At 42.4% G+C, this 19,146-nt stretch overlaps 1 protein-coding gene across 1 annotated transcript; it reads right to left on the bottom strand.

Annotated features, from left to right (window-relative positions):
- Positions 1 to 427: 427 nt before the first annotated feature.
- On the bottom strand, positions 428 to 17,593 carry XK (X-linked Kx blood group antigen, Kell and VPS13A binding protein). The gene is made up of 3 exons (XM_071750744.1): positions 17,199 to 17,593; positions 8,391 to 8,653; positions 428 to 2,966 (listed from the first exon to the last, which is right to left on the bottom strand). Exons 1-3 carry the CDS (start codon positions 17,441 to 17,443, stop codon positions 2,140 to 2,142), a joined length of 1,335 nt encoding a protein of 444 aa, XP_071606845.1. The 5' UTR covers positions 17,444 to 17,593; the 3' UTR covers positions 428 to 2,139.
- Between the last annotated feature and the right edge of the window lie 1,553 nt (positions 17,594 to 19,146).

Here is a 19,146-nt window from a genome sequence, read left to right as displayed (position 1 = left end):
CTAGGAACACCTGTAAATACACAACAACCATAATCCCCTGATTACTGATGAGTATCCAACTATAAAGTCAGATACTCAGTACGAGCTAAGAATACCTGAAAATATGGCCCTGTGTGCTGAACTCCACAGGTTTGGAAACAAGGCTTATAATGTCATTTGCTCCTTTATCTCATTACTGAAAAAAAAAAAAAAAAAAGAAACAAGAAAAGAAAAATCTGAATCACTCTCCATCTAGAGAAGTAAGAGAAATACAGATAAAAGCTATATGGTACTAAATAAAGAAGTCGAGAGAAATACCATGGTGTCTTTAAGGAGTCACTTCTCTATAGTATGCTCTTCGGAGAGAGAAATTGGAACAGGGATATTTGGTGCCTTTCCCAGCTAGACGAAGTACATTCCCATGGCAAGTTCAGGCCAAAAATACCCATTAACAACCACCAATAATTTAATAAGAAGTACATACACATACCAAACACAAACATTTTAAGCAAAATAAAAAACCATAACTCCATTATAAAACTGATATATGAAGACATTCATTTACAGCGTGGTAAAGAAAAAAATTAACCCAGCTTCACTCTTTGCAGCATTGCATGTGACATATTTCATTATAAATGACTGCAGATTCAAACTTGACACTTCTAATACAATGATGCTGATGTTGTGGAAGAACTTCACATCCTCCATGACAACAGGATGGATGACAGGGTTCCGGTCACGAGATGCTTTGGGTCTTGAATTATTTGTTGCCACTGCAGCCATAATGTGTAATACTCAAAAGAAATTCAAGGTGCTAAGCAAACAAAGTGCCAAAAGCTTTCATTTAGTTTTTGAAAATACAGTTGGTTTTGTGTATTTCCACTAAACTCTCAGGTGTTTATCTGCTAGAGCTTCCTCAGCAATTTGCAAAATACCAAAACACTTTTATTTGTGGTGATATAGTGCATAGAAGAAAAAGTCAATGACTTCCATTTCCTCTTTCAGATTTCAAGCCTGTGGTACTTCTGAGGTAAAGTCAAAAGGTTTCGAGCTACCAATATTAAACTAACTATAATATATCACAGCCTCAAAAAGGACTCAGTGTCTTCTATCCCCACATAAGAAGTCATTCAGTCGCCTGCTTGGTGTACTATCACCCCCCTGCCAATCAGGGTAGTGCTCATCTCTTAATTTCAGCCATCTGAAAGGGAGACAGTGTCAAAAACTAATTGTCAGGGCATTTGGTTAACACTGAGTAGAAGGTCTCCAGAGAATGATTCAAATCACCAGCTTTAGAGGACATTTTAAGTTGGGTTGAATTACTCCCTCAGGACATGCTCTGGAGACCACCTATATGACTAACTCACACTATCTACACATCTTTTAAATACCTGAAGTTGTATAAAGTGAACACCACCTTAATACCAGAACATCACAAAATATTAGGTAAATGATAATGTCAGAAAAATGAGCTATTCCAGAACATCACAATTAGTGTGCTAAATCTGATTCCCTTACTGACAAGCAGCAAATATGAAGGGTAAAACAGTGCAAAGCCAATAAACCCTCTGTCCATTCTCAGTAACAGTCACATTTTGGCTAATTGGTTGTTTCTTGGCAACCCAGACTACAGTGCATTGTAGAAGTCTAATTCTTATACCACAGAGGAACTATTATCTCACTACACTGATTAGAGTGTAAAAACATTTGCAATTAAATCAGAGCAGACCAGAGCTGCAGTCAATATGTAGTCAAGGTCTGTGCTCGTTTCCATGCTAGGGTGGCATGCCATCAAGACATCCTATCTAAAATAAAATGTATGTCCTTCCACTCTCAGATTTCCTGAGTAAGATGAGTATCACACCAGGTTCTGAAGGACATCTCCAATAATGATTTCAAAATAAGTACATGATAATAAACCCGTGTGCAAAAACCTGTGAAATAGAAGCCTGCAAACAATGATTGCTCTCTGTACACAAACACACACAGATACACATACTCATACACTAAGTTTTCCACAAGGGTAGGCTTGTCAGTTGTCATGCAGTGCTACACCTGCAAGAAAGAAATCCCATCCACAAGACAAAATGCCCAAGATACACAACATTCCCAGCAGGTCATCTGACACCTTCCAAAGGCACCTACTTGCTTCCAGTTGTACTAGGCATTGGAAGAAACACTTTGATAAGGATTTCCCTTTTGAGAATCAATTGTCTTGCTACTGCTCCATGTGTCATCAGTATTTTCAGGAGGTTTTACCTCTGCCTTGTTCGTCAGTACAGTGGGTCGGGGAGCTTTGCAAATAAAGCAGAGGAACTTGAAACAGGACAGAAAAGCTTCAGAAATACTGGAGGAGAAAAGCTTTTTGCATGGGTGGCAGAACTGGTAGAACACCAACATGAAGAGGACAGCCATGCAGTAACCTATCAGGAGCTGCAGGACCAGCAAAGGGGCACAGACGTACAGGTAGATATCAGTTTTATAGATGTACCACATCAGCAGGAGGAACGCGTTCTCGATGAATCGCAGCATGTAATACACAGTCAGTCGGTACCAATTTTGGGATTTGTTAATTAAGTCAGGATCATTGAGCTTCACCTGCACAGCTGACCAGCAGAACATGTTGATGCCAGCATACAAGAAGGTGAGAAGGCACAAGACAATGGTAGTGCCAACCCTACTCAATGCCTTCTCTATATTCTCAGGAAATGGAGACTTGCTTTGCCAGAAGAGAATCCACGGGTAGAAGAAAAAGCTGAAGAAATTCACGAGCACCACGGGGAGAGTCCAGATTTGAAGGACTGAACTGAAAAGGACCAACACTGTAACTCGTGTAGCAATCTCAAGACTTCTCCACATGAATATGCAGAGGTAGGCAGCTGGTTTCACGCTGATGTCATAATCATCATACTTAATCTTAATAGCCAGGATGTTGCAACGTAAGGCACCATATACAATTGACAGGAGAGAAAGGACCATAAAAACACCTACAAAGAGAAAACACAAATCAGGACCTTCAGCCTAGGAGTAGTTACAGGCATTGCATCAGAATGGTGCAAATGTAGTTGACTTCATAGCACTTCTGGGAATTCCAAGCAGGGTGTAATGCCAAAACAGTAATTCCTTGTATACACTTCTGGGTTCTTACTCTAAGCCTACCTCCTCTTTTGGTCTCCATTTGTTACTTTCCAAGTAGTTAGAAAGGAAAAAAGGCACTTCACAGTTACAGGTGTCTGTTCCTCCTTGCCAGGGCTGCTCATACACACATTGTCCTTGGTAATTATACAGCCAAGTTATAAGCATATCCAAGTTGCTCTCAGACTCTCACAGTACTCCAGCAAGGCACAGGGGTGCTATTCATCCTCTGTACAGATGAAGAACTGTGAAACAGAAGCTGAAGGCTTAGAGTTACTTGTCACACGGATGCCTCTGTGCTTATGAAGTTCTATGTTGAAGCCAGCTGTCTTAAGTTCATAGAAAAAATCTGAGATAGAACTCAATACTGAAAGCCAAAGCAATTAAAACCCAGAAACATCTGCACTTTCTCTGCCTGTGCTCACCCACCTCTGTTTTTTCTGTGCTTTCCTATACATCTGTTTCCATTATACATGTATTTCATATCACACATTTTAAAAGAACCACTCCTTTTAAGAATTATTTTGAAAGAAAAAAAAATGTCATTTTAAGATCTAAGAATTTTCTAAGCAGATTTTCTCTATCATTTCAGTGAACTCCCCTCCCATCCCAACCCTCTGAATTACTTTGGAAAAGAATTACTTAATCCTTCATATCTAAATTTTCAACAGCAATCAGTAGACCAAAAATAATTTACCATTTTATATGGTAATTTTGTATATGCCAGTTTGGTAGTGCATATATTCTTTAAAAATGGTTACATACTTGCTAGCTTAAAACTTCAATTTTTAATGTGTTTTTAAACACCTTTCTTACAGCACTGTACTGAGATTTTTTTAAACATTATGTCTTAAAAAACACTGGCTGAAAGTGGAAGGGCAAGTGAGTGCAGTCAAGAATACTGCTTTATATCTTGTGGCCCTTTACAAACTCTTTCCTGTAGCTTTAAGCCAGCTCTAGAACTGTGTGAGAAAAAATATCCATCAGCTAATGAAGCAAAAGAATATTATCAGAGTTAAAGAAACAAAAAACCACTACCCACTGGGAAAAGGCCACTGCTATCCTGGAGCTCTGCTTTGATAGGCTGAGACATTCATCTCGTTACCCACTTCAATTTTAGGGATTCTATATTAATCTCAAACTTGCCTTTAAAACTCAAGCTTTCAAAAGAGGCACCTCTCCATTGATATAATTGATATAAACCAGTTCATGCTGACTCTAGTTTAATACAGATCTCCAGCTCTGCTCCTTTCCCAAAAGCACAGCACTGTCAACAAACCTTCAGCTGAAGCATCACTTTTAATTCTGTGAGAAAGGCAGCTGGAAGCAACCACAAAGGCAAATGTGGGATGGTGGTGTTATTGTTGTTTATTCACCCTGAACAGGCAAAGAAATGAAAATTTAAAAGGCAAAGTATATTCCCCTACAGCAGTCTCAAATCTCTGAACAGTCCTGACAAAAGCAGTGTTTCTCTTCTTCATTCCTGCTCCCAGAGGCTATACTTTCTTTACAAATCAGAGGTGCACACTTAGAGAATCATTCAATATCTATAATACACCATTCAGTTCTGTTGGGTTTTTTGTTTTGTTTTTTGTGGGTTTTTTTGTTTGTTTTGTTTTGTTTTTGTTTTGTTTGTTTGTTTTTGTTGGATATTTTATTCTGTTTTCAGTCTTCTTGAGACCAGGTCTTTCCCATCTTTGGACCTTGCTGAGAGAGCTAATTCTGCCCTAGATGAGCTACATCACAAATATCTACGACTGAAATACTACATTCAGCTGCAGAATCATAAGTTACCTATTATATATAATAGTTTTCTAAACTGATAATTAGAACCCTTGAAAAATAAGGGACAAAATAACTTAGGACAAGACACTGAGATACAATGTTTTTTGTCTTAAGATACAGCAACTTCAATGCTTACAAACAACTATTATACTGAAAAACACACACTGAGTACTTTTTGAAACAATGAGTGAGATATTCTATGGTGAGAGCCTGATGAGCTGAGGTGAAGCAACTGTAGAAGCACTATAAGATACCTGGAAAGACCAGTGACAAAGCACAGTTCATGAACATTAGGAAAGGAATACTGCAAACACCAGCAAGTTGGAAAAAACCATAAAGCAAAGCTTTAATTCTTGCAGATGGCAGTAACTAGTTCAGATTTTAATCTTTTAAAAATTCTCCTTTTTGCAACAGAATAATTTCAGTTTTAAACGACAGGAAATCTGCCTTTTAAGGTATCTTTTTCTAGTGTTTCTTACAGTGATAAAAGAAACTTGACTGCTTTTGACGTGACAAAAACGTTCAACTTAAAAGACTGCTCTTGACAGAAGCAGATCTTGTGCATTCAATACTGGTTTAGAGGTCAGGTCGTGTATTTCCCACCTCCAGCTAGCTGGTTTTGTAATTAATAATAACTCAGATTTTTTTGACATCTCTTGGCCTTGTGCTTCTCCAGGGGATGCTACCAGAAGAGGTCTGGATAGCTCCTCAAGAGTATGTAAGTGGACCTTAGCCACTTAGTCAGTGACCTCTCTGAAGCAAGGTTAATAGCTGCTTCTAAGGCAATGGACAGTACTGACAGATGCAGAAGCATTTAGTACAGGGTAAAGCCCAAAGGCACAAGAGAGACATTGGCACCAATTCTGGGAGAGGCAACTACAGAGTCAGACTGGGCATTCCCTACAGTAACAACTTGGGAGCTTCCTCCCAGTTAGGCTGTAACTAAGCTCAATGTCCAGAACCCAGATTATTAGGCAATGACATGTGGGCTTTCAATATTGCATTTAATCCAACACCATTTCTATGTATTTCATGATAAACAGTCATTGAAGCTTTATGACCTTCATCACTAACCTAGAGGGGCTTTATCCTGCTTTTGCAACTCTCCTTAGTGACAATATTGGAACATGTCAAACTCCGGCAAGTTTTTGATCATCCAGAAAAAACTATCCAGAGAAAATGAATGCCATGAAATACACACACAAAAAAAATATGTATCATTGCCTTGGTTTACAAAGGGCTAGGCAAGGACGGACACACTTCTTGGAACTGTTCAATCCGATACTGAAAACAATAACAAGTTTCAAACATCTGTAAGAGAACAAACACACTATCCAGCACAGTGGTAAACAGCTTTATGTTCATGGGTGATGCTGACCTTATTACTGACCAAGCAGAATTTACACAGAATAAGAGACAGGGTAGTGTAGGAATCCAGAAAGTTATGAGACTGATGAGGAGACAAGACAAAAAACATAGAAATCAAGATACAAAAAGAAGAGAGTGGCAATTATGACAGAGACAAATGGAGAACATGCTGTTTGGAGGGTCAGTGTCAAAGGACAGTCAGGGTGAAGACATGTGAAATGTAGGAGAAAAGGACTGCCTAAGGACTGCCTGTTGAATTACTTCGATGATACAAGATCAAAAGGTTGAAGTCTGTCTATACTATGTCTATACCATACATCAGAATCCCTGCAGACATATAACAAACAACAAACTGAAACTATTTTATGCATCATTCTTGCTTCACCGTTCTCTGGAGGATGAATACTACCAGTGGAAAAAAGGTATGACTGCAGAAATAAGCTACACAAAGTTACAATATTTCAGAAGGTAAATTTCATACAAGAGGAATATGGTTAAGACTGCTTTTTCTGATAAATGAGCTGTAACAGATATTGCCATTGTTCCTAAATCACAGATTAAAGAAAAAAAAAACAACAAAAACCCCCACAACATTTGTTTTCATTTCTGTATTTTAGAGTTATATAAGCTATGGAGACAGTTTCTGGGAGACATGAGATGACTACTGCATTTGCTGGTGGGTTCACTGAACTCCTTGGTGAGTCAGCTAACGTATGGTTGTCTAATTTCACTTCATCCACAGAAGGTCACTTACAAGCCTGAGATTCAAAATTTATCTCAACAGTAACAGATAAAAGCCAGAAGTTACAAATCATTATTTAATATGCAGTTCTGTAATCATCTGGAATACAGTGCTTCTCCTTGGCAATCATGACCAGTAAGGTCACTACCAGTGCTAGAAGAAATACAATAAAAAGGTGACCTTTCTTAAGCAAATGCTTTCTGCAGCAAAGCGATTGGAAATTTTCCTAATTGCACCACTCAGCAAAGTATTCATCTGCTTTGTTTGCATCCCAGGTCACAGAGAGCATTCCTTAGTGTGAAGTACTCAGAAACTGTCAGGAGCAATGTCTTTCAAGAAACTACTGCTATGACCTTAAATACTTTTGTATAAAGATTTTAATCTATTGTAACATCCTTATATGCCGACTCACCCTTTGACATGCTGAGGTTTTTCATTCCCTGTGTTGAGGGGAGAACCCTGATGTTACTATAAATGCTCCTCCAAGAATCTCAATTCCTACCTTGCTGCATGGCCAAGAGAGGCACCAAAACTGAAGAAAGCATTTGGTGCACTACATGTCTCTCTAGCTTCAGCCTCCTTAGCTGTGGAACTGGTCAAGAACCCTGGCTTCTCAGAGCCTTGGAGGTATAACAAGAGCTATTCTGTATTTCAGTGGAAACACATGTCCCATTCACACAGGTGCCAAAATCCTTCTTACACTGTCTGTCCTTTGATCAGCTGGAGCTGGTTCTTCATTTAGCAGCCAGCCAGCAAATCAAGACTATTTTGTTTTTCAAGGAGCTGGAGCACATCATGGTAAAGAGATGTGCCCTGGTAAGTTCATGTGGTGCATCACTGCTTGGTGAAGGCTTAATAGCTTGGGTCCAGAGGTGAGATGAACACGTTTGCATACCATCTTATTGAGTCCTGCCATTTGATTCCAAATTCAGAAACTGACACAAGTAAAGACAGTTCATGTTCTCAGTCTGGAAAACTGGAAAGTGCATTCCTGAAAGTACACTATCTTCAATGCAGCATGGCAAAACATACTCCGCAAGGAATTTTCTAGAAAGTTGGCTCAAAACCCAAATTCGAAGAGGTAATTCCACCCCCCTTCTCCCTCCCCAGCCCCCCCTTCATGAAGACATCTTAGTCCCACCAGCTGCCACCCTCTGGTCAGTAATCAAATTAGTGTTTTTATAGCAACCTAGATATGCTACAGGGAGCATCCAAGTCTAAACCGAGATGATAAACTCAACATCACCATCAAAAATTGTCAGGGAGATGAAAGCCATTTCAAAACATTTGGTTCTTACTCAGAACAGCTATACCTGACTGCTGACCCTCCTCCTCTCCCTCCCACCAAAATTTGTAAGTGATGACAACATTCTCTACCTACTTCTGGCAGCTGTGATCTCCTGCTGCAGGACACAGATGTAGAGCTGGAGTGTGAGCTGGGGTGCTGAGCCGAGGAATGCCTGGATCACAGATGCCCTGCTGAATGCAGACCTGTGGGTACACAGCTTGCCTTCAGCTTGGCCCACTTCCTTCTCAATTTCTTCCGAGTACCCATCCTTGGGCATCTGCCTCTTCTTCGTGATGCTGACATAGGGCTCTTCCACTCTACCAGCATGGAAGTAAATGTAAAAGACTTCCACACACCTACAAACAAACCAGTAAATAGAATAACAAGGAAAAATGAAAAAAAAAAAAAAAAAAGCATAGGTCTTCACACTCCTTAGTATTTTAAGCCATCACACAGTAAATCAATTTGTTCTCAAAGCAAAGCCTGTACATTTTCTTTCCTTGGTAAACTTGGAATATGACAGATTTCACCCTTTGAAGCATGAACTGCATGTGACCAGAGGGCAAGAATCTGGCAGTGCCCTTTGGCCTGCCTGTAGTACTCAGACACAGGGGATGGTTTAGTTGTTTCCTGAGAGCTGCCTTTGCTTTCTGCTGTCCTGTTAAAGCCCTCAAACTACTTATCGGCTTCCAACCCAGGACCCAAGTTGGAAGTGCTTCCTCACATTGTCAAGTCTTTTTCTTTGTGTTATCTGTACACATCTGTGACATGGCAATAAATACAATTCTCATACCCTTGCCTTGAAACAATCTGAAGACACTGGGGAGAACCTCAAGGTACAAATGGGTGCACACACCTCAAATGGCTGGACTCCAGTCCTTGCTTTACCAAGCTTTACCGAGCAGTGGTCTCAAAACACAAGGAACAAGCCACACTAGCAGTAACAACAACAAGCAGTCTAGAGCCTCAGAACTCTGGATACTGACATTTTTTAAAAAGACAAAAAAGACACAGAAATAAGAATTTTCTCCTTATTTTGCTTACATTTATTACACTGCCTAAGGAATATAAAACACAATCTTGCAAAAATATTCCAAACAAGAAGATGCAGTGTTTTCAGTTGCTGCAGCTCTTTGTACTTTAAGCACAGGTGAACCAAACTCTCTTCTTTATGTAGGTCTAACTTACCACAGATTAACTTCCAAAGAAAAAAGTGGCTCCAGCACATACATTTCTGTTCACAAATTACATATTGTTGTAATGCACACTGCCTCTACCCATGCACAGAGAGCAATCCATACATTTGGAAGGAATGGAAAAGGGCTAAAGGAGTTGACAGCAGCAAACATGGTAACAACTAGGACAGGCTAGCTCCTTCAGTATTAAAGAAGATAAGACAGCCTCAGAGACATTTATGAAAGGAAAGTTTCTGAAATATCCTTCCAATTCCTGTTTTTAGTTTGGCAAGAGTTTTAGATGAACTATTCTAAGAGTCTGAAGGCATCAAGCGTGGGCTTGGGCACCAAGCAGGGTCCAAAACACAAAGGGGAAGAGTCAGCCTTGTCTGGGAAGTAGCAATAAGCAGGGCTCTACTGCGGTTCAGATGAAGTCACAAGAGGAGTGGGAAGGGAGAGGAAAGAAACACTATTTCTATGACATTACATAGGGTCTTAATAGCACAGGGCCTCCTGTGAAAGAGTACATGTACAGCAGGACTATAAAGGATAAATAGCACTGACTACAAGAAAAACCAAACAAACCTAAAATCCCAAACCCAGTGCAGATACAACCTGTTTTCTCTTTTATGCATAACACTGGTAAGGGTTTCAAGAAGAAAAACAACTTTAGTGTGAGCAGGACTGGAGAGGGCTGGCTTTCAAAATAGGGGGAAAGCTTGGGAAAGAGAAAACTCCCCTGCTACGGTGACCTGTGACACCACTTCTGGTCACATCTCCTCAAAAGGCCTGACATGAATGGTATCTTCTTCTTGTGTAGGTGTCATTTTCTGATGAGGCCTGAGATGCTTTTTTTCCTTCCAGTGACTGCTGGCATTCCTCTCTCCACCTCCACCTCTGCAGGAAATACTATCTGGAATACAGCATCTCCATGTCTCTAACAGGTCTGATTTGGCCAGGGAGTTTTTGTAATGTACAAATCAGTCTTCTATTTAACATTATTTCACAATCACAAAGCATGGGATAAGCCATGCTTATCTGAGTCTTCAAATTCCCATTTTCTTCTCCATTTGATTTTTTTCAACAGCTGCCAAGTCATTCTAACAGAACTTTCTAGGGAAAAGCTCACAGACTGAACTGTAAATAAGCACCGATAGAAATTCAAATAAATGCATATTTATTTTTCGTTAGTGAACTTGATTTCATTTCTTCCCCTAACTGGACCACTATCAAGTTTCACCTGCCCTAGACAGAGAGCAGGTTTAGGATCCTGTATTACTGCCCTTGATTCACTAGGCTTCAGCTACTATTTTCACTAAAGATATTTGAAGCTTTGAAACAGAGGCTCCATTCACAGTAGTGATTTTTTATTTTCACCTTGTTAATCTTTTTAGTCCCTGACAGTATCGTTCTGTGTGAAAGAATCACACAGCTAAAAATAAAGTGTGAAAAATTAATGAAGAGCAACAGCTTATGAAGCCAACAGAGATTCTGAAATCAACAAATTGATTTTATTCCAAAAGAAAGATCCCAGAATGTTTTTGTCTCACTTAGTATTCACAGTCATCTATTCATCCTGAACTGAGGACAAGTGTGAAGCCATTATGGAAAATGAGATCTCAGCATTAGCCTCTAAACTCATGCTCTGTGTGATTAGAAGCAGATGTAGTCTAGGGACTCATCTAACAAACCTGCAGTAATCCTATATAAGACATAATATTCATGAAAGTACTGACTATAGCAAATATTCTAATCAACAAAATGTTGGGGTTTGGAGCAAGCATTTGATCTGTATTTATTAGTTAGGTATTAAGATGCACTGTATTCTTTGTGAAAGGAATTTTTATGTCCATAAAGAAAAGCAAATACAATGTGAAATGAATGGTCTGATGAGTAAACCTCAGAGCCAATGGGGACTTTTACCAGTACAACAGAATAATAAAAAAAATGGTATGTGGAAGCACTAAGATTATGTCAGTGATGATGGCCATCATCTTCTGAGCCCTTCTCACTGCAAGCAAGAGTGTCTCTGAAGGTCATGCCTTCTCTGGCCAATAACAAATGCACTCAAGACTATAGCTGGTGCCACTGCTTCAAACAGGAGCAGACTGGCAGCTGATACACTAAGAAGAAAGAGCACCAACTTAAATGTTTAAGTAATAAAGTGTAAGAAGGGTATAATCGCTTGAAGAACCATCCAGGTGAGGAGTGTTCAGAACAGAGATGAAGAATCAATTCAGATCACAGATCTGGGCGGTGTTACAACCTTGTCTGTGAAGTGCATTCAGAAAGGTTGTCTTTAAGTGACCCGGCTTTTTCTTTTTCAGTATGAAACACAACTAGAAGGCAATGCAAGAATGCAACTGCTTCAAGCCAATTTTCCTCCACAGTTACAAACTGTGCTACAGAACAGGGAATTCTCCAGAAGTCCCAGCTGTTCACTGCTCATTGCAGCTCTGCTCTGGAGGAACAGGACTAGGTGATCCCAGCTTCTTCACAATCCATCTCCTGCAATTCAGTCATGTTTAGGGCCCTTTCAACAGATCCACACACGGCATCAACAGCAGAAGGCATGCAGCTGGGTGATTCCACTGCACATAAAGCAGTGACAGCTGCAGTATGGCCTCTGGAGAAACTAAAATTGCTTTGAAGAAAAAGAAAGTCAGACCTACTCCCTAAAGTGAAAGTTAAAAGGTAAGAAAAAGATGGGGCTGCTTTCTCCCCTGCTGTCAAATCCTGGCAGAGAGAAGAGATATAGTTTTTCAAGGATCCTGATTGTGCCTGCAAAGAGTGATTCAGCAACACATTCATTTTCTTTACAGTCAGTAGGAGGAATAATTCTCCTCTCTTGCTTAGATCAAGCACCTTATTCCCTCTTTTAATCATGGATGTGTGGGATTTAAGCACAGGCAAAATAATGGTGGTGTGAAGAGGGAGCAGGCAATGAAAACAGGGAACTTTGCACAGCCAATAAGTGCTCCAAGAGCAAACATCTATTTGAGAGACCTATTCACACATGCTCGCTGCAAATGTACACGCAGATTTTCCCAATGACTCAATTTTTACTAATTCCTTTTTCTTTAGAGACATGTGCAAAAGACTTTTCAGTCTGGCAGATTTACTTACCTGTATCAGACAAAGATTTGCTCCTCCCTCATTGTTCTACCTTCCATCTGCACTGACTTTCTGTTCATCACATCTTGGACACCTAACACATCTGCTCAAGAATAAAAGAAAAAACAAAACAAGACCTGAAGAGGGTCTAGGCATATTCTTTCCATCTGGAAAAGAGGGAGATGCATCAACAGTTGTGAAGATTAGAGCTAGAAGAATTCCCTACAATGTTGTCTGCCAATGTAAGTCCTACAAGGAAGAGAGGGTCTTAGACCTGTGCTATTCTGAACTATGAAGCAGGTCACTAGGAGAGTCACTATCCACAGGAGACCACACAATGTGACTGAAGCATTATCTGCACCAGTTATAGCTTATTAGATTTCAAGCTGCAGAATCAGATGCCCAGCACTAATGACACTGATAATTTCAGCTTAGAGTTGTGGGGTGGGTTTTTTTGGTTTTTTTTGTTTGGCTCTGTTTTTTTAATTTCCTGCAACTCACATAACCTAACTCAGTTGGAAGAGCAGCTTCTCTGGCAGTTTGATACAAACTTCCTACTGTGTGTGTTTTGCTGCTGTCTACAGGGTACATAGACACATGTAATTGTTTCTCCTTATGCCTTGAGAAACAAAGCCTGAAATCATTTAAGAAAAAACAAACCAACAAACAAAAGGCTATTGTTTATATCCTTGTCCCATTGAAATCTGAGGGAAACAATCATTACTGTTCTGTATAGGGGCCTGTTATGTCAGCTTTCAATTTTTTTTCTCAAGGGAAGTTCATAATCCTGCAGACAAAGCCATCTCCTAATCGCATGTTCCTCCTAGGGCAGAACTTGTAGGCCCAAATTCAGCTAAAAGAGCACTAGGGATAGAAGTTTCAAAGATACCAGCAGTCACTCAGCTTTCCTCTCCATGAAGATGGTCTCAGAAGGAAGCATTGCCATGTTCACACTAGTCCCTTCTGGATACAGCACTTCAGTATTGTCTTCAGTAAATCAGACAGTAAGGAACCACTGTATCCAGCAGACACCCAGTACACGGATGGTGCAGTATCACCAGCACCCCCTGCTTGTGACTGTAAATCCTGACTGCTCGAGTCACTTGGAAATCTGCAATCCTCACTTCAGCTCCTGAATTATTGCTTGAAGAATAAACAAGGGCAAGCAAGTTAACAGGGGTTTGTCTGCCACCCTTCACGAGGAGCTACTTGAATTTCTGAACAAATCCCTAAGCACAGAGCAGTGCACTAAGAAAAATACATAGGGTATTTATTGGAATTGTGGCAGCACTCAGAACCTCAGGACAGTGTCAGTGCTACAGTTGTGTTCCAAATGAACACGGAACAAAGAGATATTTCTTGTCTCATGAAGAGCCAATAATAAGCCAAAAAGCTCATCATGGTCTTCTCAAAGAAAAGAAAAATGTATTATGTCTCATTGATATTAGCTATCAATTATTTTTTTGTGTGCAATGCTTTATGTGGTGAAAGAATCTCCTTTCACAGAAACAGAGGAAGTATCCAAATACATTTTCTAAGGCTCCAGACAAATCAGTACTCTTACTGCCCTGAAATGCTGCAGAAGTCACCCATGGTGCCCAGAAAACTTCAGCGACTTTGTTCCAGTCAGCTCTTTGAACACTCTCTGAGATGCCTACAGCCTGGGGATGAGAGCCAGGACACCGAAGCGGTTAAGAATTTTATTCTACAAATTGCTCCAAATTTATAAAGAGACTCTTAGGGAGGGGGAGATGGAATTTAAAAAAAACAAACCCAAACAAACTGCATTCACATTACTCTCTGAATGCAGCAAAAGCCCTCTTCAGGAAGAGGGATGCTTCCTAATTTTAGTGCTTCCAGTAGCAGCAGCAGGACATACAGTGCCTCCTGAACAGGTGGAGTGTGGGTGTGCAGGGAAAGTGGTGGTATGTAAGAAGGTTTTATAAGAGACAGTACTTTTTTCCCCTCTCACACAGAGGATTCAAAATAGGCTGGATCATTTGGCTTGCAAAGCTAAATACCCTCCTTGCCTGCCAAGATATTTCCATACCATTCCCTAAAATTTAAATTTAATTTTTTAAGGGGAAAAGGAGAGAAAAATGTCTAGCTTTTAAGGTGATGAAGAAAACTCACACAACATACACGTTCCCTCTACTGATTATCCTGTATCACATCACAAATCAAACACAGCTGGTTAAAAAGCTAGTGTTCACTTTCTTAAAGCCAGACAAAGGAGACTGCCCTCTGTCGAAGGATGCCACCTAGCACAGCCTACAGGCTCTAACATTTCAGTCTGATGCTGCAAGCAGAGAGAGCCTGGAGCAGCTCTACTGTTTATACGTCCTATTTGACCTAATTTGACCCAGCACTCCCTAAGGGGCCATGGGCTGTGCCAGCGAGACCTAGGAGAGACTGAACGGGAGAATGGAGCGAGCCTTCCCGCTGGGGAAGCAGATGAGTAACAGCAGCAGCTCTCTGGTGCGAGGAACAGAGCTTTGCCTAAAAGGCAAAACGGCTCCAGGGACAACGGGGTTCTTTTCAGTTTACAATGACTAAAGCCACAGTGAAGTGATGATACAGCCAAAAACCATTTTGCCTTCCAGGTATCACCTCAGACTTGCGTGTATTCGGGTTCACAGAAGACAGAAAGCCTACAGTGCAAAGTAGGGAACTGCAGGGTATTTCATGTGCTGAAAACACTCCAACATTTACAGTATGCATCTATTCCTGATGGGAAGCAATCAGTCTCTTCTTCTAACAGATACAACGTTACTGGCAGTGGGTAGCAAAGGCAAACATAGAAGAAAAGACATTTAGTGTCTGTCTCAGACCAAACACTTCATTTTCCCCTACTTCTACAAACAGACACATCCCCCTGAAACTGAAGAGAGGCTGTTTTCTATGAAAATTCTCCTCTCAATTTGTAAAGTCCTTCCAGCCTTTAGGAGGAAATAAGTTTTTCAGGTAGCATGAATGTATTCTTGAAAAAAAAAAAGCATGAATGTATGCTTTTTTTTATTAGTAATCATAATTCCACTTATTCTGGAAAGAGGTCCACATGGCATCACTTTGTACTCTCTAAATGATGCCATAGGGACCGTGGCACAGAAACACAGCAAGACATCCAGATCATCAGCAAACCTCCAAGAAATGCTAATCTTGTAAATCTTAGAGAAAGGCAAAAGCACAGAGCTTGCAACAGACTCATATAGTGCAGCATCACAGAGAGGAGAGGGCTTCCATATGCCCCTAGTTTTACAGCAGTTACTGCAGCTGGGAGCTCGCCAACACAGCAGAAAGTGTGTTCAGCACAAGATGAGACTTGTGTTGTAAACAGATAAACCTGATGCTGAGAAAGAAAGAGAAAGTGAAATCATGCCTGGCGGCCAAGGTCAAACCAGAAGTCTACATCTCTTCCAGATAATTAGAAATAAAATACTCTAATTTGTAGTTGTTTACATCCTTACAGCCTCTTCCCATCTTGCAACTTGACATGACAATTTGCTTGTCTGACCTCAAGAAATTGATTTAGAATTACAGAAGTCATGAACATAATTTTAATTTTGATAGTTGCTTTCTCTTTGGTTCCACTCTTGCTTTCCAAAGAATGTGGGAGTGTTTTACTAGCTTACAGAAAAATCAGAGCTCTTCAAGAACTTAACTTTTAAGCCATAACTTAAATCCCTTAAAATGTTAACAAAAGAAACAAACGAATCCAGCCATGCTTATAGAGGAATTCAAGGTTTTAAACTGTAAGATGTTCACTAACATCCAAACTATTCATCCTTACTTGTGTGAAGAAATATTCCCTTTCCACAGTGCTTTCGAAAAGCTGAGGGTACTTCTCCTAGCCTCTGCTACAGACACTATATTTAATGATTTTATTTAAAAAAAAAAAAAAAAAAAAAAAGACTGTACCAACTCTGTAACTCTTCACCTATCTGTCTTTTTTTCCTAAGGACATTTCCAGTCGGAAGTTGATCAGAACATACTCCAAAGCAATTTGGGACAAAAGCTCCATTTCGGAAAGAACAGGCAGACTAAAGCACTGCTGGCATTTCCAATATGCACAGATGGGATGACTTCTAGGATTTTCTAGGATTGTTTTAAACCAGCAACCGAGGTAGTCTTCCTTTCCCTCTTGGAAGTAACCTCAGGGTAAAAGCCTTATGGATACACCAGCAGCGAACCGACACGATCATTCGCAAAAAGCCACACAGGGGCCGAACCTCACCCAGAAGAGGAAGGGAGGGAGGGAGGGAAGGGGGCCCTGCCAGGCCACCCCCGTCTCCCCGCCACCTGCCCCTCCGGAGGGCTCCGCGCAGCTTCTCCAGAAGCTCAGGAAGCACCCCGGCCCTGGCTGCGCTTCTGCCGGAGGACGTTTCAAAAGGAAATCATTCCTCCCGCAGGCTTCACAGATCAGGGTGGGAAGGACCGACCGATCGCAGTTAACACCGGTGCAGAGCAGCAGCGGTCGCCGCCGCCGCTGCCGCCGGGGAGCGAGCGGGCCCGCCCGGTACAAAGGCCGGGACGCCCACCCCCCCCAATCCCCTGTCGGTACCCGCTGATGGGTCGCGGGATGGGTCGGCGAGGCGGAGCGGGACTCACCGACCTGACGAGGGGCCCGAGCTGCAGGAGGTGCAGCAGCAGCACCAGCGGGCGGTCACGGCTGACGTCGCGGTGGATGAAGACCAAGCTGAGCTGCACCAGCGCGCAGGGCAGCAGGGCGAAGAGCAGCGTCAGCCACTGCCACATGCGATCCCCCGCCGCCCGGTACGCCCCGCTGAGGCACAAGGCGGCCGCCGTCTCGGCCACGAAGAGGACGAGGGAGACGAGAACGGAGCCCGGGAATTTCATCGCCCCGCCGCCGGGCGCTTTATCGCCGCAGTCGCAGCCGCCACACGCCCCGGGCCCGCCCAGCCGCCGCTGAGAGGAGTGGAGCGGAGCTGAGAGGAGCGGAGCAGCACAGCGCGGCGCGGAGCCCGCCAGGGGGCGCCGCAACCCCTCCCGCCGCCGCCCTCAGGACAGCTCCCGGCGAGCGTGTAGGCTGAGGGGGCCGGGGGGGAGAAGAGGATAACCGGGGGCCCCTCAGATGTGGGTGAGTTTTGGTCCTGCCCGCGGCCCTGCCCCTCCTTGGCACATGAGGTGTATCCCCGTCATCGCTCTGTCCTTTGCTCACACGGTGCTTAAGTGAAATAAGGGGCTGTTCGGTGGGAAGGTGGGGGCCGCTCGTCAAGAGGATGTCGGCAGGATGGAGGCGTGGGCTGAGGAGTCGCGCACCTTGGTATAAAATAACCCCGTGGGACAATAAAGACTGAGGGGCAGCCGGTTAAAAGAAATAAATTTTAGAAGTCAGAAAAGGGGTTGCAAGTCCTGGTAGCCCTCCCCTGATGCAGCAGCGAGTTCAGAAACCTCCTCATCACATCAGTTGGTGAGCCTGCTGGCAGAGGTCCTCTCCTAACACTCTGCCAGGTAGATCTCGCCTTCCTCTGTCAGGCCATTCCCCTCAAAGGTTCCTGAGATTGCAGAACCCTGTTGTGACACCAGCTGTTGGCCAGGAACATTAGCTCACTGTCCTTGAACATTTCCCCTTCACTGCAGGAGCCAGGAGACCACCCCATGCCTTTCTCCCTTGCTGCCAGAGCTCTGGAGCCATTCTGGATATGCACATCCTGGCTGCATCACTGATGGATGAGCAGAAAAAAGCATTAACCTGAAGGCAAGTCTTTGCAGTCTCTCAACAACAGCCTGAATCTAAGCACCTGGCAAAAAATCAAAGCTCCAGAGGTACCATGTCAGCTTGGCAGGTGGTACCTGTATCCTGCACAGGTGTCTACAATCACCACCACTTCTCTCCTTCTCTTGGTGCAGATAGAGTTGGTTCGTGCTCAGCTGGCTCTGATGCCTCCCTTGATGTATCTTATTTCTGTCTGTTCCCAGATAACTGCATATGTTCCCAGATCTGCATGTGGAGATTAGCTAGGGATCTGAGATCCTGTCAGCAGTACCTGCTGGTTTTGGCTGGGATAATTTTCCTCATAGTACCTCCTCACAGCCCTCCTACAGGGCTGTGTTTTGGATTTGTGGTGGAAACAGTGTGGGATGTTTTTGTTATTGCTGAGCAATGCTCACACACGTTCAAGGTCTTCTCAGCTTCTCACACCTCCCCAGCAGCAAGAAAGCTGCAGGTGCACAAGAAATTGGAAGGGCACACAGCTGGGACAGCTGAGCCCAACTGGCCAAAGGGATATCCCAGACCATTAGGACCTAGTTCTCAGCAATAAAGCTGGGGGAAGGAGGAAGGCAAGAAAGTTTTGAGCGATGGTGTTTTTCTTACCAAGTAATAATTATGTGATGGAGCCCTGCTCTCCTGGGAATGGCTGAGCACCTGCCTGATGATGGGAAGTAGTGAATGAATTCCTTGCTTTGCCTTGCTTGTTTGAGCACAGCTTTTTGCTTGACCTGCTAAACTGTCTTTATCTCAACCCACAAATTTCCTCGCTTTTGCTTTTCTGGTTATCTCCCTGATCCCACTGGGGGTGGGGCTAAGTGAGCTGCTG

Source organism: Heliangelus exortis, chromosome 1, assembly GCF_036169615.1.
Source record: "Heliangelus exortis chromosome 1, bHelExo1.hap1, whole genome shotgun sequence".
Lineage (NCBI taxonomy): Eukaryota > Metazoa > Chordata > Aves > Apodiformes > Trochilidae > Heliangelus > Heliangelus exortis.
Note: the sequence above shows the minus strand (reverse complement) of the source record. Positions and strands in the feature narration are given on the sequence as shown.